The sequence below is a fragment of the Accipiter gentilis genome, chromosome 26 (assembly GCF_929443795.1).
Source record: "Accipiter gentilis chromosome 26, bAccGen1.1, whole genome shotgun sequence".
Taxonomy (NCBI): domain Eukaryota; kingdom Metazoa; phylum Chordata; class Aves; order Accipitriformes; family Accipitridae; genus Astur; species Astur gentilis.
The window spans coordinates 18,741,848-18,769,142 of record NC_064905.1 but is presented as its reverse complement, the minus strand read 5'-3'; the positions used below and the strand labels follow the sequence as shown (position 1 = coordinate 18,769,142).

The following is a 27,295-nucleotide window of genomic DNA, read 5'->3' as shown; positions in this document are numbered from 1 at the left end:
GTTTTCACCAGAAACTGGAGTGTGGACAATGGTTCAGAAACTGAGAGGATCAAACCACTTTAAATGCAATTACAAACTACCTTCCCGGTCCCGGATTGAGGAACACACTTGAGTTAATGTTTAAGTCCTGCTGATGCTGATGAAATGCTTGCAAGCATGTGTTTCAGTGAAGCACTGAAGTAATCTTCTTCTGGGCTTCAGGAATTTTGAAGTGGGATGAGTTTGTCAATCGACCTGCAGGGTTTTTTTGTTGTAATCATTGTAGATTAATCACTATACAGCTGTTACTTGAAATGGGGCCACAGACCCACAGGATGGTGCGTGGCACACAAATACAGAACAACCTAGACAGGTGCACTATTAATGAAAATCACTCCATATGTTACCATTTAGGACCTTTAATTAAATTCAATCTAATAATTGCTTCCAAATAACACCCTTAAAGAGCAGTACAGGAACCACAACCCACTAATAGATATTCTAAGCACAGATAATTCCAAGTTTCACAGTTTTTACTGCTATCCTGTAGACAACTAATTGTTTTGTTAGCCTATACTAAAGCTTCAGGGTCAGACTTCTGATCAGAAACACTAGTATCACAGATGAATTTCCCTTTGAATATGTAACCATATATCTGGTCCAGAATGATTTAATCTACAGACCTTTTTCTAGGAAAAAAAAAAAAAAAAGCAACCTAATGCTGCTTATCAATACTTTTTTTTTTTTTTTTTCCAAATACAAGGAGGAAAAGGGGAGGAGACACAGGGTGATGGCTATATACTAGAGTCACCATTTCTCTAGGGCTCTATCCATATTGTCTCTTATAAGTCTGCTTCACCGGAATTTGAGGGCTTCCATACAAATCCAAGATTTCTGGAACCAACGGACATGAACGCCCAGCATCTGTGACTGGGGCTATCATCGCACCAGAAAACCTCCACGTGCTCTCAGTGTGTTCACAGATTAACTGTACAGCACAAATCTGCTGAAACCAACCTCCTGTCTGTGAGCAATGCAGGAGCTGTGTACTCGGCAGTAAATCTGGCATTTCTGGGTAGCATTAAATTTGCTGTGCAAATGAAAGCTGTAGGCACATTGCACAGAGCCTCTCTTTCTGTTTCCTTGAAGCTCTTGGCTCTTTGTATTTGATCTATATCACACATACACATATATCATGGGGAGAAATATTGCATTGCTTAGATTAGCACTGTGAGAAGAAGCAGCAGAAATAAAACGGAGAAGTAATTCTGTAGGCATGAACAGAAAACTCCCCCAAATAAAAATGCTCGTAGATAGAAAACAAAGGTGAGAGAAAGGAGGACAGCAGAAAGCCACTAATATTACATGCTAGTTTTGAAACAGAGTTTTTAAATAAACCATCATGTCAAATATACAAAATGCTTATAAATATTTACCAATTAGATATCACATGAAATATGCACAAGCCAGTCTAGAAGCTGTTGGACAATTTTCCTTCTGGGTATTTACACTGTGTGTGACTGGCCATATGTTTAGAAATGAAAAAAAGCACAAGGCCTGTGGGAGGGAAGGTGATGAGAGGCAAGACTAAGAAAGGGCCCTGCACTGATCCTGCTCCTGTAACCACGTTATCTTCTGAAGTGCCCTGAGCGTCCTTCCAAAGAGCTCTGGTGACTATGCGCATAACTTCTGACACGTTTGAATACAGCCCAGTGCATTTCTATTGTTTCCAGACTAAGTGCCTACATGCATAGACTATGCCAAGGCTGTACAGTTAATATTCCAGAAAGCCCAACGTCAAGTTGATTTGTATTCTCTTGTTTCTTAAGCGGCAGCTAATCGGTGATTTTTTGGAGCTTTGGGTGTAGTGTGTTATGTTCAGTGGGCATGGCTCTGAAAAAAAAGCCAAGTTCTCATTTAAAACACTTCACTACTCAGGTGCGTGTTGCGAATTATGTCTGGAGGTAGCAACAGATGCCGCTGGTTCGTTTTTCCAATGATCCAGACCTTGACTTCTTCACCTCCAGTGAGCATAATGTAATAAGCAATCTGTTCAAATACAAGAGTTTGACATTTCAAAAGTGTGTGTCTGTTGCTTTCCAAGCAATTTGGACCTTTCTAAATGGAGCCAAGAGAAACATGGCAAGTGTTTGCTCGCTGCAGAGTGCCAGGCTGCAGCATGGTGGAGCAGCGGGGCAGTGCCTCCCGGCAAAGGGTGACTTTAAATCCTGCGAGGGAGTGTCAGGGGACACCAAGAGGTGTGTCCAATAAAAAAGCCCAAGGACAAAGCAGACAGCGCTGTCTGTGTTGACATTATTTTTGGCCAAAGAAGTCCAGAAAACAAGTATGCTTTGACTGAGGACAAAAATTGTGTGGCTTCCACTGAGCCATGAAAGTAACGGTCCTTGCATCATTGCAAAGATTTCAATGGCAGCTGCATTGACTGATTAACCATAAGAAATTTTTTTGGGTGCCTCTTTTTTCTCCTCAATAGGTTAGGCTTTCTAGCTGCAATTCACCTCTTCATAAGCACCCCAGAAGCTGATCTCTGAGACAGCATACCCCTTCAACGAGGGCTAGAGAAGTAAGGAATCAGTCAAACCACTGACTTTGGATTTCACCTTATACCTATGGACTGGTAGATATATCAAATCCTTAAGGATTTGATAGCCAAGGTGGTGTTAATGGTTCCTGGAGCAGAGTTTAAAAAATCCCTTAAAATTTGTTACTGCGCTTTTACAGCATCCTTCACAGGTCCAGGCATATGCGTAACCTTCAACAATAACGTTCCAAGAGCTTTAAAGTGAGAACTGACAAAAGCAGCAGAAAGGATAGGTTTGCACCTCCATGTTTTGGTTCTACTCTTTTGCGCTCTAGCTGTTATGTATCTACCAACTCTACTGATAACTGCTTCTGGGAAATTGTTCGGTTTTGTCATAAACACAGCTGCTGTGGAACCAAAACCAATTAAGAAATTTTGCAAGCTCTTTCCATCAATAAAAAAATTGGAAAATGCAAAATACTTCACTTTGATATCCCCTTGAAACAATTCTTTAAAATGTATTTTTTTTTTTCTTTTTAAACCTAAAATTAATGGATGGTTTATTTGGGGAAGTAAAGCCAGGAATCCATTCACATAATCCTAAGAGGAAGCTAAGGACTGAGACTGAACATGATTCTTGACTCTTCAGCCAAAGTTTTGTATCCCTTAGCATAAGAAATTGCAGGATCAGTCCACTCTCAACTTTTTTTATTACTTATATTAATATTTTTCTATTTGAAACTTAAAATAAATTTCTTGTACCTGTGAACTCTCTCTACGCTGAAATTAGTGAATCACTTGACTTATTTAAAGTTCTCACCCTGAACAAAGTACAATCTTTTTTTTAAAATATGCGTTTAAGAAGTTGCCATAAGAACACCTCCATCTCCTCTACTCCTTTCCCACAATGTCACCTTCTTCCTGACAAGTACCATTACTGAGCATCTCTGTAGCATGCATGTGTGCAGAAACATCAGTGCTATTCAGCGTAGAACTAAAACCCTATTCCAAGTCTCTGAAGAGATTTAAATATACTTAGAACAGAAATTATGTTGGTTGACAATAATTTTTTTTAAATTAGAGTATTTAAATTCTCAAGGTTGGCATAGCAGCTTTTCAGCATAAGATGGCATTTGATGCTTGATGTACTTCTCTTTCACATCATCTCAGCTGGCTTTCAAACCCGTGTCACAAATAAGACACATGCTTTTGATTCCTCAGCTAATTAAAAGGTGTTTTTTTACCTTCTTGCAGATTTTCCCAAACTCATTTGAATGTTTATGCTGAAACACCTGTTTTCAGAAGATAAATTATCAAGTCCCTGGATGTCACAGAAACAGGACAGGCTATACAGAGGTGTTAACTAAATATTTTGGCATGCAAAATGTGGGGAATACACACGTTCAGTGAAGGAGAGGGTTTGTCTCCCTGTGACCTGTCAACAGCTTCTCTTTATTAAATACAAACTACATATCTCAAAATAATACTCTGCTAATTCTCCTGGTGACGAAGACTTTAGGATCTGTTAATGTCAGCAGTAAAATCAAGCTCATGATGATGCAGTGCAAGATCCCAAATCTCCCTCCATTATTTTCAGATATTTGCTTGCTCCTTTTGTGGGAAGATGACACTGAGAAATGGCTTTTCTTATTTTTAAAAATGCAAATGCCTCTTGCATTAGAGGAACATTTATCTCAACCTTACTTTTATCATCACGCAGCAGAATTCCTCTTTTACCCCCAGATGCGTTTCACAAGGGCAGGAGTCCAATGCAGTGTTGGGGTTCACTTCTTTTTCTTGCCACCTATTCTGTTTTCAACAGAGCACACACTTACACACAAGACGACGGGCAGCAAATCTGCCGCTCTGATGTGATAGATGTATCAAAGCACGAAAGTTACCTCTGGGCCAAGCTCCTCATTTCACATGCCATCCATACTTCTCCTCTCTGGCATTTTCCCATGTTTATTACATTCCTGATCTGTCTGTTACAAGCACCACTGGGGAAGATCCACATTTTCTATACAATTTGAGACTGAATAGATAGTTTTCTTGCACTAAATGCATTAGCTGCTCTCCTTCAATTGTGTGGCTCTTTTCAGCTCAGCTGCTTGAAACCCCTATGTTTCCTGAAAACCAGATGGGAAAAAAAGGGAGAAAATAATGGATTTAAATTTAAAGCAATTATTTGCTTAACACAGCTACATCTATCCCCTAAGCTGAGCTAAATTTGGCACTTTCAGCTTGCTTAAGGAACACACTTATATGTTCAAAGGTGCTGTGAGTCCCATTTCTCATGGGAATTTTGGCTACAAACTGCATCTGCGTATCAGGAGAAAGACTGCTTCTAAATCCAGCCTGCAAGTGAACGCGGGCTTAACTGAGAGCCATAATGCAGCTTACATCGAGAACTAAAATAACTCTATGTCTTCCGGATCTCAGACAGACAACTACCACATTTCCCAATGTCCAGCAACAACAGCTCCTTGGAAAACTAGTCACAAGCATCAGAGGGAATGAAATTCTGGTCCCCACAACACCAAAGCACCAACCAAGCACTTTGGAAAAATGTGATCCCAGCTGCAGAGTCCTGGCACAGAGCGCTCTTGACCGTATGGACATCATCCTCGCTCTAAGAAGAGCACTTAGAAGTGATGCTGCAGCGCTATCTTAAACAGAAATACGAATATAAAAAGTGTGTAATTACATTTCTTTGTTCTGAAATGAGTCCCAGTCCTGGGGGTTGGTTAGTGACAATGATATGACACACTTGGCAATGTGCAATTTCCACGCTGCAGTGGTGTAAAGTTCCCTGCAACAAGTTATATTCCAGGAAATTGCCATTTTTGATCATGTAAATGCCAAAACCCCATAGACACTAAAGCACCTAGCACCATTTTGTGGCAATGTAAAATTGTTTGTATACCATTCCTGTTTATCCACAATCCAGTGGATAATCTGCCTAGACGGAGTGAGGATGAGTTCATTATAATTATCTACAATAACAACAATTAACAACACAATGAAAGATAAACTAAATCACTTCCCATCTGCATCCTCTTTAATGTCGGACTTGAGATCCTCAGAATATGTTACTTCGTTTACATTCATTAATACAATATTAATTCCCTACAGTGCCTTGGATAAACGTACCTGACTCCGTTCTCCCATCTGCTGATCTAGTATTATTATTCTATTCAGAGTAATAGTCCTAATTATGCTCATTTGTAGTTCCAGTAGATATCCTTGCCCAAAGAGAATAATGAGCAGCAGTCTTTGGAAACCAGTCATCTTGTTCATAATAAACTGCCCGGGTCCTAACTATTCCCTAAAAAACAGTGCTGGTTTTTAGCTGAATGCTTGGGCATTTGGCGTTACTATTTAAACACGAAGCTTATCAATATCGCATTGGACTGATATTGCAATAGTGATAGCATCATCTTCCATCTGCTTCCCTCACCAATAATTTAATTTTGTCTTTCTGAAAAATGCCTTTGTCTTTGGCGCTCTAGAGTATACCCGTCTTCGTATCATTTTTTGCTGAGGGGAGGAGGAAGGGTAATTGTATTACTATGTAATTTTATATCAGTAAGTGCTCTGAGAAAACTCTCTGAGACAAATGGCGAGTGTGCTAGTAAGGGCAAGCTCAAAGTCATACAAGCTCTGTACTCATTGCAGAGGATCCAGTGACCAGGATGGAAAGGACCAACACGCCTTTCCTTTCAAAATGGCCAGCTGCAAGTGGCAGGAGCCCTCTCTGCATCACCATCGAGTAGGTGCACCAGTTTTGGATACCAGGACTCATTTTGTCTTGCACGCTCAGTGGGTAAGAAAGGAAAACACTCTGTCGCTGTTAACTAAACGCAGGCAACTGGCCAAATCATTCCCCCTATTTATCACAGTGCTACTAGCAGCTGGCTGCAAACCTGGCAGAGAAACGCGAGCTGCTCCTCGCCGGAGCGGCAGCGAGGGCCACGGCTGAGCGCAGTCCTGGGCTGTTCGGCTCTGCCGCAGCAGAATCCAACTGCTCGCACGAACAGAAAGTCCTCTGGCACCTGGGCTGGGCAACCAGCAGAACAGCGAGAGGCGGCACGGAGGAGTTTGTCTCCCCTTAATTGCTTAGAGACTGGAGAGACAAAGGTAATTTTCTGTGGGATAGCCCAGACCGTTGGGAAAGGTTGTGGTAGAGCATGAATCCTACCGAACTGATGTAACTGCTGATCGATTAGTTAGCTGTGATGGATCTCTTAATCCAAGATGTGATCTGTTATTCCCCATTTGTATAAAGAGAGGAATCCATGAGCAGTGGTCAGCCTCAGATCAGACCCACCGGTTAGTCCACCAGCTTCATTGTACATATTTCTTTCAAAGGGTGAGGATGAAATCATCTTTGGATTTAACAAACCCGAAGATGATACAATGGTCAAATGAGCCATGATTTTGCCAACGGGGGCTTTTCTCCCATGTTAAAGTTCTTATAAAATACAAAATGTGAAATTAGTAACACTGTGGTAAGCTGAAGTTTTTATGCGTAATTACATTTTGAAAGCAATTCTAAACTATTTGTTGCCTGTCTGCTGGGTTTGTGACAGTCCTTATGTCTGTTAGATTCATCCTTCCAAGCATCTGTACTCAAAAAGCTGTTGTAGAACAGTGCTTGCACACAAAAGACTAACACAGCGCAGGCAAATCATCTTCATTCCTAAAATCACTCATCTTTAAACCCAAACAATTTTCTTTGCTCCTTGTCTCTGAGAAGCAGAAACAGGATGAGGACCAGGTATCACAGCCTCACTTTTGCTAAAAGAGTTCCCAAAAGCCAGTTAAATACCACTTAAATCTTCATACCAGCTACCTACTGTCCTTTACTCAGCTATATGTGGTGTATATGACTCCACAACACACATGGGCACTATATTAATTTAATTTAACCTTATTTCACTTGCTTTTCAATCACAGTAAATTTAACTTAATATAACTCTGTATTTAACCTTGCCTTCATACAGATCCCCTCCACACACAGCAAATTATCTCAAAATGTCAGTTGTTTTTTCCCTTTTACTTAGTCAAAATGCTTATATTCCTCATTAACATGTTACAAGCTTTATTATGCTTCACCCTGACTACAAAATATTCAGAGATTGCCTGTATCAAAGGTAAATGACTCTCTCCTTGTATTCACTATCAAAAGTTCAGGTTCAAGAAGGATGAAAAGGAGATCTCTGAACTCTAAACCTCTTTCTTCTAAATATATTCAATATGCTCTAAGTTACTCTATGTAAGATGTCACACGCACAAATATATTTCCTGAAGATCATGGCTCAGTAAAATTAGTTGCCACTAGGCCTTGGCAGTTCAGAAGGATTTATATGAGTCACTTTACATAACAAAAATTAATTTCTAAATTCCTCATCGTACCCAGGGTTTAAGAACTATATGGAATATCAGGACCTAATATAATCACTACAGCAGACTACAAGAGAAGAAAAATAAAAGTCACCAGACATTAATGCAGAGAGAAAGCACACTGACAGCCCCTGTGCCACCCATTTACTGCAGTGTAGTAGCTTCAGATTCAGAAATTTAGTATCAGATGTTTCTGGCGGGGGGGGGACAAACACATTAATATTGCTGGGGTTTCTCCTCTTTTCCTACAGATTCCTCCCAGGATTATTTACGTGTAAGGGAGTTAACTCTGCTCACCACCCTTACCAACTCCTTCCCTTAAGGTCCCTTAAAAATGTGTCCATTAATAGGGATTTTTCAACTTAACAGAAATGCACTCCTGATGGAGGATGGGCTGCTTATTTGTAAGGAAACACTGAAATCCCAGCAGCAAAATTACCTTAAAGCAACTGAAATATGCTCAATTCCATCTGGTTCTAGATTTTGCACTTGTCTCTCTACCTGGCTAAAATGTCGCATTATTTGGCTTAAAACTTATCTACGTGAAAATGCTTCCAAAATACTTGACAATGGCAGAGCAGCTGCTGTGCTGCTTCATTACGTGAGCCATTTCCATTGCTCTCCCCTTCCCACCCTGCTTATAGACCCATGTGTTGTCTCTTATTAATGATTATTGATAATAATTAGTAGAATTATTATTATTATTATGCCATGTTATTTTATAGTTTTATGATTATGTCTGTTGCTCACCTAAACTGGAATCCTGCTCTAGTATTAGGGCTGTTATGTGTAATCAAACTGGAAAGAAAATGCTGTAAGTGCCACAGTTGCAAGGCTGTTCATCCTTAACTGAGTAGACTAGGAATCGCTTCCCAAGGATCTGTGAAGGGTAATAAACGTTGCACTGCTGGTGTGCAAACTGACATTGCCAAAAGTCTCACTTTCAGTAGCCTCATGGGAAACAAAAGTATCCCAGCTGTACTCTCTGGGATATTCAATATTTCCAGGGTTGCTTCTGTCTTGCCACCTCCAAATACCAAAAGTTTCCTCCAGACAATTTTATGAGAGGAGCAAAAACCTTAAAGGAATTAACTAAAATATTAAATTTTCATACACTGATGCATTGTCTCTGATCTGATGTGTTGAAAGAATCTTTTTTCCCCTCCACTGTTTCAAAGGAGAGACATGGGCTTTTTCTTCTGGGAAAGTGAAGAGAACATTTTCCTGTAGAATGTGTTTTGTCAACTTTTAAAGAGGTTTTCTGTTTCTTTTTTTGACCAAAGTTAGCTGGGATATTTTAACAACACTGTCACTCTGTCATCCACAAAGTAGGTTAAATGACCTTGTAGGCAGTGGCCAGGATCCAATTTTATGTGACTGCTCAGTAGCTAGTACTGTCACTGGAGTTACAACTTTCATGAATAATAGTCTTATTTTTTCCAGGTGCAGGTGTGGGTTGTAGATGGCTGAGTTATACCCTTCACTATGAATCACAACATCTACTACTCTGCTTTACTGTGAACAGACATAGACAGATGCTAAGATACCTTCGCATTTGCAGATACAAATATATTTTTTTCAAGACAGCTCCAGGCATCACAGCTTTGGCATCGGTTCTAAACCACTCTGAAAAGCTTTGGAGATTTTCTTCTCATGCAACATTTTAAAACCATTTTGCTTCGGCAGTGTGCCAGGCAGAAAATTATTTAATCACAGAACAGGCATAGAAAGAGCACTTACGAAAACAGCTCTCAAAACATAGAGGATATTTCTTAATTTATAAATATTTAAAGAGAACAATAAGAGAGTCACAAATTTGGTGTTTTTTTAAGATCAGAAGGGTTCTCTACATCCATTTTCCACAATCCCTGCTATATATCCATGCAAAACATATCTGCAATTAATTAATTTAGCTCTCAAGACAAACTTGATGTAGCATCTATTATTGGTGGGTTTGTCTCTGAAAAAGAACAGCACAGAGAATGAGTTCCTCATGTACAAAGTGAATCCCACTCAGTGAGCCAAACACAAATTTCGCTACAAGGCTTCAATATATTCTCCTTCTCCCAGGCTATTTCTGTGATCATTTTTAATTTCCTCTCTTACTTTAATACCTAATTTGTTCCAACAATAAGTTAAAATTTTAATAATAGGAAATTTGTTTTCCTGCTTTACTGGGACTTAATTCTTTCCTGTATTATGAGTTGGGTAATTGGTTGTACCTGCTTATGCATTTGCTTTGCACAAGTGAAAATGGAAAAAAAGAATTGTAGCTTCTAAATGCACATGTTTTCAAGGCAGTAGAGAAAATTGGCTTTTAGGTGAGGGGGGAGAAAGAACAAAAAGTTCTTTTTTAAGGCTAAAAACCACCAAACCACATCCCTGACTCTATCTCTAAGAAAAAATAATGTTCTTGTTAAAGACTGACCTGGAAAAGTTCATATCCAAAACAACTGAAAAAAAGATTATAGATTACTAGCATATCTTTGCAAATAGCAGTTTTCATCATTTCTACAGAAGTGCTCAATTCTTTTGACTGTGCACTAGCAGTGTAAATGCATTTAGCAATGTATACATTTCTGCTCTTTCACAGGTATCATGCACATTTAGGTAAAAAAAAAGTCAAAAAGAGAGTCATCCTTTTTACTTTGAGTATCAAGATGGGTTCAAAGGCAGCAGGAATCTCCCTGCGAGAAGCTGAGGGTACAGAAGTAGCACAGAGGCAACAGGAGAAGCAGAGAACAAGCCGATTTGAACATAAACTGCAACACAAAAGGGGTCTGAAAGGGATGTTCTAGACCAGCCCCATCAAAGCCCAGTGTCATCAGGCATTAATTTGGGATAAAGCTGAGTGACCCAGTGGCCTGCTCTCTCAATTAGAAATTTAGCAATGAGAGTCAGAAGAGGGAGGAGAGGAAAGGGATGCAGTGGGAAGAGGTAGTTTTCATTCCCAAGCAGCTGCTTTTTGGAGTGGTTGACAGAAAACTCACAGGAGGAGAAATAAGAGTTGCTTCACGGCTGTGTACAGGAGCTGGTGCAAGAGCCAATCACCTGGGAATAGTGCCCATTCATATACTCAAAACTATTTATAATGGTGATACTTAATTTTCAAAACAGGAACGAGGTAAGATTGATGATACTTGTGCAGGAGAAAATAAAAACAGTAGTAAAAGGGAATCAATATATTCTGCCTACCAGGCCATATTTCTGAAGCTTCGTTCTGTCTTCTCTTCCTAAAACCCAGCAAAGTGAAACAGCAGAAAAAAATGAAGATGCCCAATTAAAAAGACATGTCTTTAAAAAATACAAGTCCTGTCTGGAAGAAAAAATAGAAAAGAACAGAAAATCTGGAAAATTAAATGAAAACCTAAAGAAAGGCCAGATAAAACCACTAAAGCCTCAAAGAGCAACTTGCTGAAATAATAAATATGAATCTTAAAAGATGTTCCCAAACATATCAGAAGCAAGATGCCTGCCAGAGAGTATGTTGAGGCAAGAGATTACAAAGGGATAGCAGGATGACTCAAGGAAAAATGGGTCAGAGTGGAAAAATTAAGTGATTGATTTACCAAGAATGTTCATGAGACTAATTAAGGAGATTCCCACAACAATCTCTTTTTTTTAATAGGAGATGAGTTTCAGGGGCTATCTCCAATCAGTCAGTTCTGAAAGCAAACAAGTCTAAGAGTTTGTTCAGTTTAAGTAAGAAGCAGAGTTTCTAAGTACAGCCGTACTGTTTTACAGCCTGATGGTTGTCAAGAATTTTTCTCTTTCCAAGTCCACTGCTATCCTCCATTCCCACAAAATATTTCCCCTTCCTACTGTTTTGCTTCCCAATGTTTTCTGTCCTTTCCTAGTTTTTTTTATCACTCATTTCAAAAAGCATTAGTCTAATAATGATTTTTTTTAACTCCATGCAGCATGTATTTTTCATGCTGAAATGTTTCCCAGTTGGGACCACAAAGTTCAACTTCTGCAGTCAGCTCTTCTTTCCAAGTTTCCTTAGGCCTTCACATAATTTTTATATCTTATTTTCTCTATATTTATTACCATCTCCTCTTATTTTCTTACAAATTAAAAAATATCCCCCCCCATTTATTTTGTATTTGAAAAGTTAGACTTCTTTCATTAAGTCATATTTCACCAAGTTTAGCAATCAATATGGGGAAAGGAAGGAGTTTACAATCTCTGATGTATTTATCCTCAGTAATGCCCATGATTGATTTGCAGATGGCCTGAGAAATGAAGAGGTTAGGAGGTCTTCTTCAATGCTGCAGAGCCATGAAACCTAAAAAGCTGCAGCTTCTCAGCAGGGTATAACTAGATATGCCAGGGCTTATTACTTTGCAACAGCAGTACAGTGTCATCCTCAAAGTGCAGGATCTGGTCCCAGTTTCTCATTTGCAGAGATAAAGCCAGAAATACTGGGAAAATTTACAAGGTCATTTCTCTTAAGAAGTTGAGGCGAAGCACATTCTGTGAAGTTAACAATTTATATTTAGGTAGAAAAAAGGTGGGGCTGACTAACTGGAGCAAGAGTTGTGCTGCAGGAATGCCACGTTATCCCTAATGGATACAAGTCACTGACTTTCCAGGGTTGTTTTGCCACTCTTTCAGAATAACGAGAATTTAGGGATTTGAGCCTCAGCTGTTTTACCTGACTGCAGCCCCAGTGAAAAAAACAAGCAGTTCCTAGCAGGCACATCTCTGTAGGCATCTACACACTTGACTTGCTGCTACACAAGCCATCACTCCCCACAAATAGCACAGCAGCCAGTTGCAGTCCATCAGCCAGCTGAGCCTGGACACGATGCTCACCTGCACGCAAGAGCAGGCTCACAGCTAGGGTCTGCTTTGGAATCCCAACATTTTTTGGAGAAAGGACAACAGTTAAAAGAAAAGGAACAGTGAGAAGCATGTAACTTAGGAACAAACCATGTTACGCTGTAGTAAATGAACCGACAACTTTGGTAGGATTGGTAAACAAAGACCATGTACCATATGTGTTCCAGGTGGTGGTTTTGATCATGCCTTCGATAACATTTTAATCAGCAGGAGCTGAGGTCTTATTTACCATTTATGGTTGGTGAGATCTTTTCATAGCCTCCTTTGTGATTCTGTAATTTAATTTGTCTGGATTGGTAAATGGAATGAATTGGCTGATTGTCTTCATTACAAGGACGTTTCCTGATGTACACAAGCATGTAGTCCAATTTGAGAGTGTGCAAGGCTATAAAACAGACCTGGGTGTAGAGTGGGATCTCACCAGGAACAGGAATGCACAGTCACAGCTTTAAAAAACAGTAGAGAGAGCTATTATTCTGTGCTTCACTCACTGCTTCCAGGATGCGGATAGTAACATTAAGCCTAATACTGTTGTTGAAGGCAGTTGCAAGGGCATTTCCTGCAGACTCTTTGCTAGAAATGTAATCTCCTAAGGAGTTTGATGGACGTATAAAAATTATTCTGTTGACTCGGCTTTTAATATTCCAGTCTTAGAACCGAGTCACCTGGCTGTGGACAGCTGGCAACTGTGAAGACATCTGCATATGGTTTCATGCCAAGGTGACACGGGGAAGATCGATTTCTCTGGACCAAAGAGGACAGCACTTCTCATCAGCCTGGCTCATGGGTGATGACTTCATATGGAAACTGGCTACGTTATTCATACTGGAAGTAACATCAAGCCTACTAACATGAGCAAAGCAAACAGAATAGAATACACTGGTAGATGAGAGAAGAATTATTTGCTTTATGACTCAGGCCCAGGGTCTGCCAACTTTGAAAGAAATGGGAGCGTACACAGATTTTTTTCAATTTGAGTAAAAGAGAGAGAAAGAGAGGGGAGCCTTCCTCCCTGGGTGGACTAGAGGGGTCCTAGCTCTGCTAGGCTGACATATGTTTTCTCCCTTGAAAGAGCTTCATATCTTAATCACTGGCCTAATGGCTGTTTTCCATGCTTTATGGAAAACCACATAGTACATTAACTTTGTTCTAGATTTCTGTTTTAATTCTACTTTTGATTTTTAATTGAAATAAACCCCTCAGTTTCCCACCCAGTTGTGCCTCCAGTCTGCAGAAGCATGGTCACTAAGAACCCTCTAGTCCACGCCGGGAGGAAGGCTCCCCTCTCTTTCTCTCTCTTTCCAAGGGCAATACAGACCAAGGGCCTAATCCAGTGGAATAAATGAGGCCCCAAATCTGTATTACCCTTGCTCCTGTGGACATTGATTTATTTTTTTTAAACAGAAAATGAAAACTGGAAAGAATAAGAAAGTCATGAACTGGTTCTTATTTTTATGCTTTCAAACAGGATATACAAAAAAGGCAAAGGACTGAATTAAGGTTGTTTTTTCAACTTGGGCTGCCCGCACTATGGAAGGGTATCATTGCATAGAGACCTGCAAACACACACAGTGACTTTGACATTTACTTCTCTCTATTCTGAAATTTCAAGAATCCACCTCTGAGGGGTTTCCTACCCACCCCATTTCTAGGCTAATTGCCAGGACATTTAATGTAAACACATTGCTAGTATTTTCAGTAGAATTGACCAGTTCAATATTTTTCATCTTATTTTGGGGAATGGGGATTATTTATTTCTAGACTCGTGGACTACATCTTTCAAAGCAATTTGTTTTCCCCCATTAATAAGAAAACTTTTTTGCAAGATTTTGGCACTAGAGAATTTAAGGGAAAAAATGAAATTACTTCTATGTGAATGTAACATTATTCCACTTTTTTCCCCCCTCCTCTTCAATAAGCATTGCAAAAGCTGACATTTGCTTGAAATAATGGCACAGCAACATTGATCCAAACATTTTTTCTAAATACTGGGACAAGTCCTCATCTTCTGTGGCCTCATCTACACTGCAGTGAAGAAAAGCACTGATTTACCCCAATAGAATATCTGCTCCAGTAAAACCATCGGCATTGATCGACTCTGACAACTTCCCTCTTTCTTCCAGCTCCAAGTCTCCGCTATTATTATTCTTTTCAGCATGTGGGAAGCCACATAGTAGCTGACTGTCTTGACCTTGTTTTTGAGCCAATACCAACACATCAAGAAAGAAGTTCAATAGGGCAGTATATCCACTCCACGCTGATAGCCAGAATATCTACTCTTGCTGTTAAAGACCTATTGATCAGTCAACAGAAATGCTGCTAAAAGCCAGCAGTGTGATCTAGCATATGTCCAGACTCCCATTTTCACCTTAACAACCACTCCCATCGTAGTCCCATACTGATGTGCGATGCTTATGCAAAGACATTTCATAAGAACTGCAGTGTATGACTGAATCTTAGCAATCTAGGATGAGAACAATCTATTCAGCTTCCACCACTGTAAAAAAGTATGGATAAAATGATTTTCACCTAGTAATCTTCATTGGAGTCTCTCTCAAACTGTGGCCATCCACAGCTAATGCAACTTTTCTGCTTTGAAGTGGTTCATGTGGCTGTTTTGTTTCACCTTTCGTATCTGTAGAAAAAGGCAACTCAGCTAAAAAATTTCATTTTCTCTAAAAACATAGTGCACATACTGGCTCCTCAGTCCAATGTGCTGAATGGTGCTATTGCTTAAGAGGTTTAGGGCAGCAAGCAGCAGGTGAGAGGCACTGCATTTATATTTTAATTAGCTCATGCTAGGAGTTTCTTCAGAGGTTACTTAACTACTATTTGTCCACCTACATTATTAAAATCTTACTCATGTCCTTCCATTTCAAGGGCCTTTTGTACCTACTGAAAACTGTATTGCTAAGATTGCATATAAATAACTATTCTGAAATAATTCCAAGTGATAATTTTATAAATCTGCTAAGCACCAATTGCAGTTACAGAACTTTAGCAATAAAAACTAAAAATTCTAGGACAGTATATTTTAGGCACAAAAAAAATTCCTCATGGACTTGTCTGATTTCATAGATTTTCATAATCTGTGGTCATCTTAAATACATTTTCAGCAATTGCGTTCTTTTCTAGAAATGAATTCTCAAAATGTCATGTTCTGTGAAAAAAAACCCTACTCTTTTATTAATACCCTATTCCACAGCACACTGATTATGTTAATAAGAATAAATATTTTTGCGTAAATACATACAGCTGAATTTTTTCTACAGTGAGAATACATTAAAATTTCCAGACTTTTCTTATTTCTGGAAACATTAATATACTAAAGGAATGTGACAACTTTGAAGTAAACTAGTGGTATGGGTAATTCTGAGGTACTTTGCTAACACACATACTTGTGTGTTGCAGAGACCCTTCCAATAAGGCCCTGAAACTGGAAAGCCTTCCTGGAGATACAGTAATTTGGCAAAGAGTTTCTAATGGTTTTGCCGGTATTGATTTATTTGCATCCATTTGCCAATGCTGGGGAGATATAACCACCATGAGACTATTTAACATTTGATTGCTTGTCTGCTCCTGGAGGATTCATGTACCTGCCAGTGCCAGTCTAGACCACATTGGCAGCTCTATGAACAAAAGGAGGGATTCTCGTAGAAATAGATTTACTTTTCTGCAGCAAGACACTTATCAGAACTGACAGGCGTGCAATACTGAGGCTGCTCATGCTCCACACAATATATATTTTTCTACTGAAAAGAAGCTGGAACATAAATGAGATATTAATGTTGTTAACAGTGGGTGTGAGCCCACAGTGCTTTCACACTGGAGTAACCCTCACTCAAGCGGCCAGATTCACTGAACCCAATGAGGTTGCTTCACTAGCACTGAATGCCGTGCAAGTGAAAACTCTCTTTTAAATTATTGTGTCCTTGAAATTCTGATTCACATGGGTAAAAGAGTTTGCAAGATTTTGCCCAAATTTTATTGCCAAAAGAGCTCAGTGGTTTGGGCATTTTTTTCCTGTTAGAGGCTTACTAAAGAGTTTCAAAGGCAACAGCCTGAAAACATGCTTTCTTCTCACTTTTAAATTGGAGAGCATATAGCCACAGATCCTGAAATGGATGCTTTAACACTTCAATAGTTTTCTAAATTAAAAATAATGGATTCCTGGCAGGCATCCTACTCCAGTTTACTCACAACATAGATTTTATTATCCCAGTGTCACTGATCGTGATTGTTAGCTGCACAATAGTCATAAGTCAGAAAACAGTCTTATGTTGATGACTGAGCCACTGAGAATGAGTTTTTTCATGACTAATTTATTTTAGAAAGGGAGACAATGCTATTTATGTCACGTAAATGACTTAGAGAAATAATGCAAATGACATTGGACATTTACAAACTCATTATGATAATGGAAATCTTGAATAACTTTTAAGAGAGTTCTGCAAGTTCCACTGTTATGTTTGGCATGATGATAAACCTCATAACAATCTCTTGTTCATTTCTCTCTTTTTTTTTCATGGAATCCATCATATACAGATGCAGTACCAAACCATTAAGATGCAATGCAATTTAAATTATTTTACAGAGAACCAAAAATGCTTGATACATACCTTTTACCATTGTAACAGAACTAGATGTACTGGATTCTTAAGCCATTAAACCAACCTTTAGAGCCCTGCCTCTAAAATGGATTGCTCAATTAAAAAGACTTACCTTTCTTACAAAAAATGAGTCTCCATTTTTGTAATAATCTAATTTTTATTCCTGCTGCAATCTAGAGATTCTAAGCAATCGCAGTGTGGAACATAAAATCTCCAAGTAAGGATGTCTCTGCTATAAAATGCAATATTCAGTTCCAAATATTTATTAACTGGAGAATGCACAGTAATCTCAATCTATGTGTAGCTAACACATCTGGCAGTTTCTGCAGCTTCTGTTTCCTCCACCCCACCCCACCTCAAATGGCAAACCAAGACTTGATCAAACATGTAAAACATACAGTACTCTGAACACATTCAGCCCAAGGAAAAAGGCACAGTAGCAAATTACCTTAAATTCAGTTTCAATGTTGGCTAGTCTGGCCAATTCATTGCTTAGCTCTAAAGCAGTAAGGACAGGGTCTTCACTGGAAAGAGACAAATAAGCAGCACTGGCTAATCCTTTGTAGGCATTCATTCTCGATCGAGAGTGACTAAAGGAATCTTTCCTCTGCTTCTCAATACATTCATTGCACTTGCAAAAATAGTCATGTGGCCTTTCGATCCGCGCACCTTTTAGAAGTAAGATGTGAACAATTTCATACTCCTGGCAGTGGGCAGCAAGTATAATAGGGGTAATGTCATGGGAGAACCGAGTTCCATCTTCATCATAAGCATAAAAATCGTCATCTCTCAGTTCCTGCTCGAGGGGGCTGAGCGTGAGACGCTGTCCTTGTGCAAAGGCTGGATGGTTCAATATTGCTTCCACAATGCGCACGTATCCTTTACTGATGGCTAACAAAAGTGCATCTCCAACTCGAGCGAGATTCTCCTTTTTGAGAAGGAGCTCCGTCACTTCCAGATGCTCATTCCCTACAGCTAACTGAAGGGCATTTTGTCCCATATAATCGACGCAATTAAAGTTCAAGGTTTTGGATTCCTCCAGCATTTTTCGCACAACAGGAATGTTGCCATATTCTGCAGAATCGAGAAAGCGTTCCTCTTCCGCAGTCAGGCTGGTGCCTTTCTCATTGAACATGTAGGCTGGGCCCCGGATGGCCTGCCTCCGGCCCTTCTCCCGAAGGGTTGTGTGCCTTCGATGCATGTTTTTATAATTGCTGTTTCTCAACCTGCAGAAAACGGGAAAGGAAGGTTGGTTATATTCTTGAAGAGTCATAAACTCACATAACCTGAAATAAGGTTGGAAATGTCTCATTATGATCAGATCATACTAGGTTTCTATAATCTGGGCCAGTTGTTTGAAATCATTTAAGATACATGTGGAATAAAGAAAATTAGTTTCCTGAACAATGGACAAGTTCTAGTCTGACTTGTACACCCTTCTGGATTTCAACAAGGATACACAGCACATTCTTAACTTGAGAAATAGCAAAAAAAAAAAATGTATGAAGACATTGTTTTCCATTTTTATTGTTTAGAACTTAATTACATGACATAACATTTCTCTGAAATACTCTTCTTGAGTTTTATACTTGAGGCCACAAGCCCTAAAGAAAGTCACATCACTCCCCAGTAAGCATCTTTCAGAGATCTACTGCAGAAAGACTAGAACACAGGTTTCTGACCACAAACAGAGGGCCGATCAGAAAGGGTCATTAGTTTCCCCACTGATTATGTGGCTGAAATATCTTCACTTGGAGTTGGTAGGATGGAGACAAACTGTTCTTATTCTGCCTTCTCTGAAACACCCAAAGAAAACTATGCAATGTGCAACCGGCCTCAAGGGGGAGTAAACACGCCGTTGTATGAAATTAACTGAAATCCTAAATCTATCTGTGGTTTTAAAACAGTCACACTTTGTATTCAGTACCATCTCGACGTTGCTCTTCTGTTTTAATTTTATTGCAGTTGCATCTCAACAAAATCATAGTCCCTCTTTTAGAGTCAAAGCACGTGGAGTTAACTGCTATCCTAAGCCCACAGAACGTGCAGCCTGAGTAAAAAGGTAAAACCAACACCTCTTTCACGAAAAACATTTGCACTCAGTCCAAATAGCAAGTCCTAAATCACTTGGGTAAAATTTTCAGGAGCCTCTAATCTGCAGTGGGCAGATGTAACAAATAAGCAGGTGTTAATGCTCAGTGGGTGGCAAAGGTTCATCCTTCCATGCTCCATCTGTTCTCCAAGTCAGTTTTGACCTTCAGTCAATGAACAGTTCATGCGTTGCTCTGAAAAAATACTACTGGACTTTGAAAATGCTGTTGTGAATGAGGAGAGGGAAAGGTGCCAGGAGTCAAAGTGGAGTAGATTATATTGCCTTCTATAATATCTAGGAAAAGAGTAACGGAATCAAGCAAAAACCCAGGAAAACAAAGGGTATTAGAAACCCCAAATACCTAAAGTGCCCGGACACAGAAATTCTGAAGGTAGCTGTTCTTAGGGAACTAAATTATACATACGTATCTATCATTTTAATTCATCATCTTTTACTGATCTAGAACAGAAAGCTAGTACTGAAGAATTTCAAGCAAATTTTTAGCAGCTACATTAAAATCTGAACAAATCCTAAGAAAGCAATTTTGTGACCATACATGGTTGAAAGAGAGGTTCATAATTAAGAATCTGTCCCCCTAAGCTTTGATGCATCAGTATAACAACATAATAAAAGCTGGAAGAAACTGAACATATCATCCTAGGCTCCACTGAGAGATAAAGTGCTATATGAATCTTAAAACCAATCCCTTCCAGTATGGTTGAAAGTTGAAGAAGTACGCAGAGATGTCGGACATAAGAATAATCAAGGAGATACGGTTAAGTAAATTAATTCCCAAGATTGCATGAAGCATTTTATAAGAGAAAACAATAACAGCTAAAAAAATATACCATTAACACATCTAACACTGACAGGGAGACAGGTGTCTAAAGCAGCAAAATACCTTGGGTAAATATGGGGCCCCTTTGAAGTCAACAGTACAAGTTCCATTGATTTCAGTGAAGTCCAAATTTTGCAAACTCGTATGCATGTGCGCGCACACACACATACACACACACACACAATGTCCCCAGCAATTAGCTTTCATCTCAGAAGCAGTCCCAGTGAGGCCAAGAGAACTAACGTGCTTAAAATGAAGTATTTAACCATATGCAGAAGTGCTTATCTAAACTGGAGCTCATATCCTTTAGCTATTCAGGACAGCCTTTAAGTTTTAAATCTGCACTGAAGTCTTACTGAGTTCAAGTAAGGACTATACATACAAATAAACACTTCTGAACTGTGACTTTGTTAAATGGGGACTTAGAGTACGAGAAAGCACTTCACACATTTGCAGTCCTGGGATTTCCTGTATGCGAAATTAAACCTCTTAAAACATTAAGCAACTCAAAAGGATGAGCTGGTGATGGCTTAAGCAAATGTTGCTGGGATCAAGTGGAAACGAATCCAGCTCCTGTAGCTACTCAGTGATGACCAATGAGTGTGGCAGGGCTGCACACGCCTAAATATTTTAGGACAGTTAATTGCAAGAGCTGCTTCAAGCAGGAGGAATTCCACTGAGCTTTTCTGATGTTCAAAACCCATGTATGCCAAGATATTTGGCAACCTTATATTTGTTGTTATATTTAATGGTCAGTACTGGAAGCAACTCAGAAATACGGATCATTTCCAGCAGTGAGGAATCTATTAGATATTTTGCCTGATGTCCAAGTATAATTCTTGATACGTTGTTCTTTTTTTCTTAGAAAAACTTTTCTCTCCTGGTATGTTATTACCTCTAAAGGAGGAACCAGATAGGTGGGACAGATAACCTTACAATCACACCCAAAGTAACAATAAAACTACCTAAAATATTACCATTGGCTCAGTTCTAAGATTTTTGTCTAAGAAAAGAGGTTAGAATTTGGCCTGGAGCTAATTTGCACCAGTTTGTTGTATATGTAATAACATGCCAAAAAAAAAAAAAAAAGACCTTCATTTCACTTTCTTCAATTCAGAGAGAACACTGGTTTCATACACTGTTTCCAACAACAGAAATTGCATCAGAAAAAAGAGGAAACAGAAAAGCATACCTGCCCTCCAAAAAGATAATTACTATACAACATTTATCTTGCAATAAAGTTGCTGTAGGGATGTCCCTACAGCACAGAGTTGATCTCTGCTGCCTGCAGGTAAGGGCAAGAGCACCATAATTCAGAGGGCTTCACCTCAGATGAATTATGACCCCTAGTCTTGCTCATGAGCAGAGAAGATCAATATCTCAGCTATCGCACTTTATCATCTTTATAGAGAACAAGAGATGAATAAAAAATTATACTTTTAACTTTGAATAATTTCATGAGAAATGCTCAGCTATCAACTCCTGTTCTGAGAAGAAAGTTATAATTATGTTTGACCTAAGCACAGAATCGTGATAGAGAAGTGGTAGTGCAAAGAGTAATATATGCAGTAGCTGAAGATCTTGGAAACTGAACCCTACTGTAATGTCATGACTGTACTCGGCAAATTTTTCTGTTCTGCTTTTCAGTTATGTGCCGGCAGGTTTAGAACTAATCATATTTACTGAGTGTGTGTAATGTGCCCTCTTAAAAAGAAGTAATTGTAACTTGATTACATTTATCTTACCATTTTTGTTTAAAGGTGCTTTGCATTGAAATTACCCTGTATTTGCATGTTTTATTGAGACAGCTAGTGATCAAACTCATCAGGCACTGCAATTAAATATTGTGTTTTTCTAGGAAAGAATGCCAATGTATGCAGTGTTGTTGGAGAGAAAATGGTCTGGGAAAAGAAAAACAAAAATTTCAGGGCCTAAGTAGTGCTTGCAGCAAAGCACATCCAGCTTTATGCAGCTGAGGGAGCCATAAGATGTTTGGACTCCTGTGGTGAGTTGAGAAGAATAGCAATTTCTGAAAGGTGGATAGGCTTTTAACAAATCTTCCTCTGGGAGCATCTCAGTTTCTAATTAAAGTGGCTAAGAGTAGGTCCTTGCAACTTGCACTGATGGTACTAGGTGCCGAGACACTCAACATCTGAAAAGGGAACATGGCGTAACATGAGATTTGTTCTTCATGTGGTGTCACTGAAAACACTGTTGAAGCTGAAACTCTCCTTTTTTGCAACCTGTCCTGGTTTCAGCTGGGAGAGTTAATTTTCTTTCTAGTAGCTGGTATAGTGCTATGTTTTGGGTTCAGTATGAGAAGAATGTTGATAACACACTGATGGTTTCAGTTGTTGCTCAGCAGTGTTCATAAAAAGTCAAGGATTTTTCAGCTTTTCATGCCCAGCCAGAAAGAAAGCTGGAGGGGCACAAGAAGTTGGGAGGGGACACAGCCAGGGCAGCTGACCCAAACTGGCCAAAGGGGTATTCCGTACCATGTGACATCATGCCCAGTATATAAACTAGGGGGAGTTGGCCCAGGGGGGATTGCTGCTCAAGAACTAACTGGGCACCGGTCAGTGAGTGGTGAGCAATTGCATTGTGCATCACTTGTTTTGTATAGTCCCATTCTTTTTTTATTATTATTATTGTAATTTTGTTATTGTTATTATTATCATTATTACTTTCCTCCTCTCTTTTCTATTAAACTGTTCTTATCTCAACCCATGAGTTCTACCTCTTTTTTCCCAATTCTCTCCCCTATTCCACTGGGTAGGGAGTTAAGTGAGTGAGTGGCTGCATGGTGTTTAGTTGTTGGCTGGGGTTAAACCATGACACAACCACAGTCTCTTAACTGGTCTGAATGCCAGACGTGTAGGAAAGGTAGACATAGGAAGGAAGCTGGGCTGCTTCAGATTGAGGTTACCCCAGCAAATGTCCTTTCTCCTTGATCTTCCTTTCCAAAGTGCTCCAGACTATGCCACACAGGACCTTCTGCTGCCTCTCTGGTCCCACAGAAGAACCAATGGATGGACAGAGCTAAGGCTTGGAGAAAATGTTCAAAGGCCTAAACTGAAATTGGAGCTTTTACACATGGCTTTGAACTAGAACCTTAAAAGTATGTAGGACAGGCTGAATAGTATCTGCTTCAGTTTTTAAAACATCTGAAGTCTGAATAGGTATCGAAATCAATGGGTATTAGGTACTGTGGCAATTCTGGAATTCTCAGGTGATGTCAACCTTTACTTGTCCTAAAGCCTAAAAATTGAGCAGGGCATTTACAAAGGCAGCTTTAGGAACTTATGGTCTCTGACTACACGTTAGGTTTGCTTTCACTCAGTGGAGAGAGTTTGGCAGGAGTCTCCCCGTGCCCTTTCATTGCCCCCCTTTGTCCAGAAACTACAGAAGAAACTTAGGGTATGTAACCATTACTATGCCCCATGTTGGGTAAAGCAACCATCAGTGTAGGCATTGATGAGACATTGACTCTGTCTTGTTGAAAAGGCAAGTTTCTGAAAGCCATTTTGAAAGCATTACCCTCAGTTCCTGCAGAGCTTCAGAAACTGTCAGATTGATGCTTTACTTATTATTTTTCTTTCTACTTACATCAATATTTCTAAAAAGAATCAGGGCACATAAAGACTGCAGACTCCCTGAGGCCTCTTTGGAATTGACACAGCTCTTATACATCAAATGGACCATTTTCCTCCATTAACCCTTGCTTCCACACAGAAAACCTGATCATCCAAGACATGCTATAAACATGAACAAAAATTAAGAAAATTAAGTTATACAAGCAGACACAAATTGATATAGAAATGAATCCATTTAAAAGAGTAAGTCAAATTATTCACAACAGAAACAGTAAGGTGTTGCATCCTTTAGTTAAAAAAATTGTAACATATTTTGAAGCAGACACCAGACTTCAAGTCAGGAGCACAGACTGAACACAGCTGCACACATTTATTATCCTATATGCAATAGGCTACTCTGGCATTCCAAATGCTGCACAGGCATATACTACCAGAGCTCTCTGATATCCTCTTTTTCTCCAATATCTTAAACAGCCTTCTAAATCTTATCTTAAGTCAAGATGTTATCCTTTAAGATAAAAGTTTTAAGTATCTTTTTTCACATATTGCTGACTTACTATGTATACAGACTCAGTATCGTTTGGGGTGGTTGCTTTTGATTAACAGCAGCTTATTCCCAAGTTTTCTACGCTTTGAAATGCTTACATGTCATTTTATTTAATCTTGGGATGTCCAAAGCACTAATTCAACACTATTAGCAACATGGTCATTCTCCTACATGAAAAGTTGCATTCTCCTACATGAAAAGTTGTGTACATATCTAGGGACAATTAACAGAATTTTTTAGCTCTATTCAGATATTCGTTCACTTGCAGAGTAGTCCTACAAAGCAGTTGCCGGAAGTAATATCCTCTCCCCACCATTCCTACTGCTCATAAAAGAAAATGATAATTCAAGGTCAAACTTTGAAGAGAGGCCTCTGTCCTTGTGGAAGTACAGGTGCAGTCAGCAAAACCACACCTTTTCAAATCACTTTAAGAAATGGCACCACGAGATACATTCAGGAAGACAACCCAGGCCTCTCATGTCATTAAAGGGTGCTGATGAATAATACATACTAACACTCCCATCATCTTCTTGTCATGAAGCATAAGGTTGGAGGCCAATAACCGAGAAACATTGAGGACAGACCACCAAATCTTTACCAGCATCTAAATTTTCATGTTCTCCCTGATCTCTATTAGAAAGAAGGCAGCTCTGCCTTATGGTTTGAAAAAAGGAAATGGAATTTGGCTTTCTACCAGCTATCTTTCTGAAAAACCCATCCACTGCTGCTCAGTTGTCTCACCCTCCCCCTTCTTATAAACTAAGCATCAGCATTTTCTTTCCCATTCCAAAGCAATATCATACACCAATACAAGACTTTTACAGCAGGAGAGACTGTAAAATAATCATCTTGGTTCTTGTGTTCAATTTCTTCTTGTGTTACAATATACGTACTGGGGGTCTTTTCCTTCCTTCCTTCCTTGCTTCCCCTTAATATACGGTTGTGAAGATAACTGATTATTACAAAGGTATCATAGAACACGTGAGATAGCTATACCAAAAATCAAGGCTATTTTTACATTCTTTTCCATTGTCCATTCATTAAGTGTTTGGCCACCAAATGAACTGCCATGACAAGAATGAATTCTACTTGTTTTTTTTTTTTTTTTTTTTTAAATAATCTGGCTTTGGGAACCAGGAATAATTCACCCTCACTGTTGAAGCACTTCAAAACTCAGGCTCAGATCATACCGAGAACACAACAGAAGAATACCTGTTCATTCATAAATTTTTACTACTGACGAGAGCGACAAAAGATATTTCTAATTGTGCAAGCAGGGGGCAGTGTAAAGCTGATTTTCAACAAACAGTTCTATTGGAAAGAAAAAGCTCTGAAAAGAACTGGTAATCTCCGTTCTGGCTCTATTTCGGTTTTTTCCCCTATTGCTGCACCCTTTTCATTGCTTACTTCATAGTTATTTCAAGACAAGAATAAAACGTGGAGAGAAGGACTCCTGACAACCGTTAGACCCAATAAGCTGCCAACAGGCACGATACAGCATCCCATATTTAAACCTTTCATTTTTCCTCATTTCGCCTTGGCCACACTGTTTCCAGGAAAAACAAGCCCTTAAAAAATTCACCCAGCTACAAGAGAAGACAACAGCGTGGCTCCAAACCATGTGGCCAGTAACAAGCAACAAGCCCTTGGAGGTACGCTGAGGCCAAGCACGTTTGCACCAATTCCAAGGGTAGAAAGCCAAACCAGTTTCACACGCAGCCACCCACCTCACTCACGCTAGCCCCTTACTCGGGCTTGTCGGAAACCGAGTCGCACCGAGACACCTCTAACCCCAACAAAACTTCCCGCTGCGTAACGAGGCACTGGCGTTAGAGCCAGGGCACTTCTCAGAGGAGCTGAAAGGACAGCCGGCTCTGGAAGAGAGGCAGAGCCCCCGCCGCTCCCCGCAGGGGCAGCAGCTTACATGTGCGCGTCGGGGCCGGGTCCGCTTCGCTCTAGAGGCGCGGGGCGCTGCGCGGCGCTGCGCGGGCGCGGCCCGCCATGGCGCTGCCGCTGTCCGCGGTGCTGAAGCTGTCTCTGTCGCCGGTGCTGAAACGCCCGCTCAGCGCGGCCGGACGGGGCGGGCGCTGTCCGCGGTGCTGCAGCCGCCGCCGGCGCGGTCGAGGCGGCTCCTCATCCTTATCCCCTCGGCGTAGCTGGGGCAGAGCCGCCCGGCAGAGCCGGGGATTCGCTTCTCGGAGGAAAAACCTGCTGCCCGGTCGGCATGTGGGTCGCGTTGTCCTCCCCGTCTTCCCTCCCCCTCTTCCCACGCCGTTGTCTTCCTCTAGGTGTGGATTTGAGGTTGGGTTTCGGTTTTTTGGGTTTTTTTCGGCGCGCCCCCTTCTCGACCGGAGCTGGGCGAGTGCCCCTGCGCCCTCCCAAGGGCTGCCCCAGAGCAGGCGTGGCGAGAGAGCCTTCCTGGAGAGGGCAGGGCTGCCTGCAGGCTGCCCAGCGGGGCGGGGGGCTCCGTCGGGGTCTCTCCCCCTCACACGCCGCACGCCTGCCTCATCCGGCTGTGCCGCCCCTCCGCTGGGAGTGGTTAGTGCCGCTTCTCCCCGTCCGCCGTGCCCAGGCTGAGATCGGTTTCTGCCTTCCCTAAGGGGGTGGCCGATGAGGGGTGTATATGTGTGAGTGGCGGGATGTGAAAGGCGGGGGGGGGGGGGAATTAAACCAGCACGCAAAATAATCGGTCAATGCAATCAATCTCCAGTCTTGCTTGGCAGAGGAGAGCCGCCCGAACAACTTCAAACTGCACCCGGGAGCGCCGGTGCACCCTGCTGCGCTCTATCCCGAGCGGTAATGGCTGATGTTCTTCCCAGGACCCCCCCCAGGATGCTCCCACC

At 40.5% G+C, this 27,295-nt stretch overlaps 1 protein-coding gene across 1 annotated transcript in view; it reads right to left on the bottom strand.

Annotated features, from left to right (window-relative positions):
• TRPC7 (transient receptor potential cation channel subfamily C member 7) overlaps window positions 1–26,661 on the bottom strand; it is an 81,302-nt gene extending 54,641 nt beyond the window's left edge. Inside the window, exons 1-2 of the mRNA XM_049829943.1 lie at window positions 26,377–26,661; window positions 17,831–18,608 (exon numbers count right to left, since the gene is read on the bottom strand). Of these exons, the coding sequence (XP_049685900.1) occupies window positions 17,831–18,608; window positions 26,377–26,378 (780 nt within the window). The 5' untranslated portion in view covers window positions 26,379–26,661. The remainder of the gene's footprint in view (window positions 1–17,830; window positions 18,609–26,376) is intronic.
• Window positions 26,662–27,295: the final 634 nt, after the last annotated feature.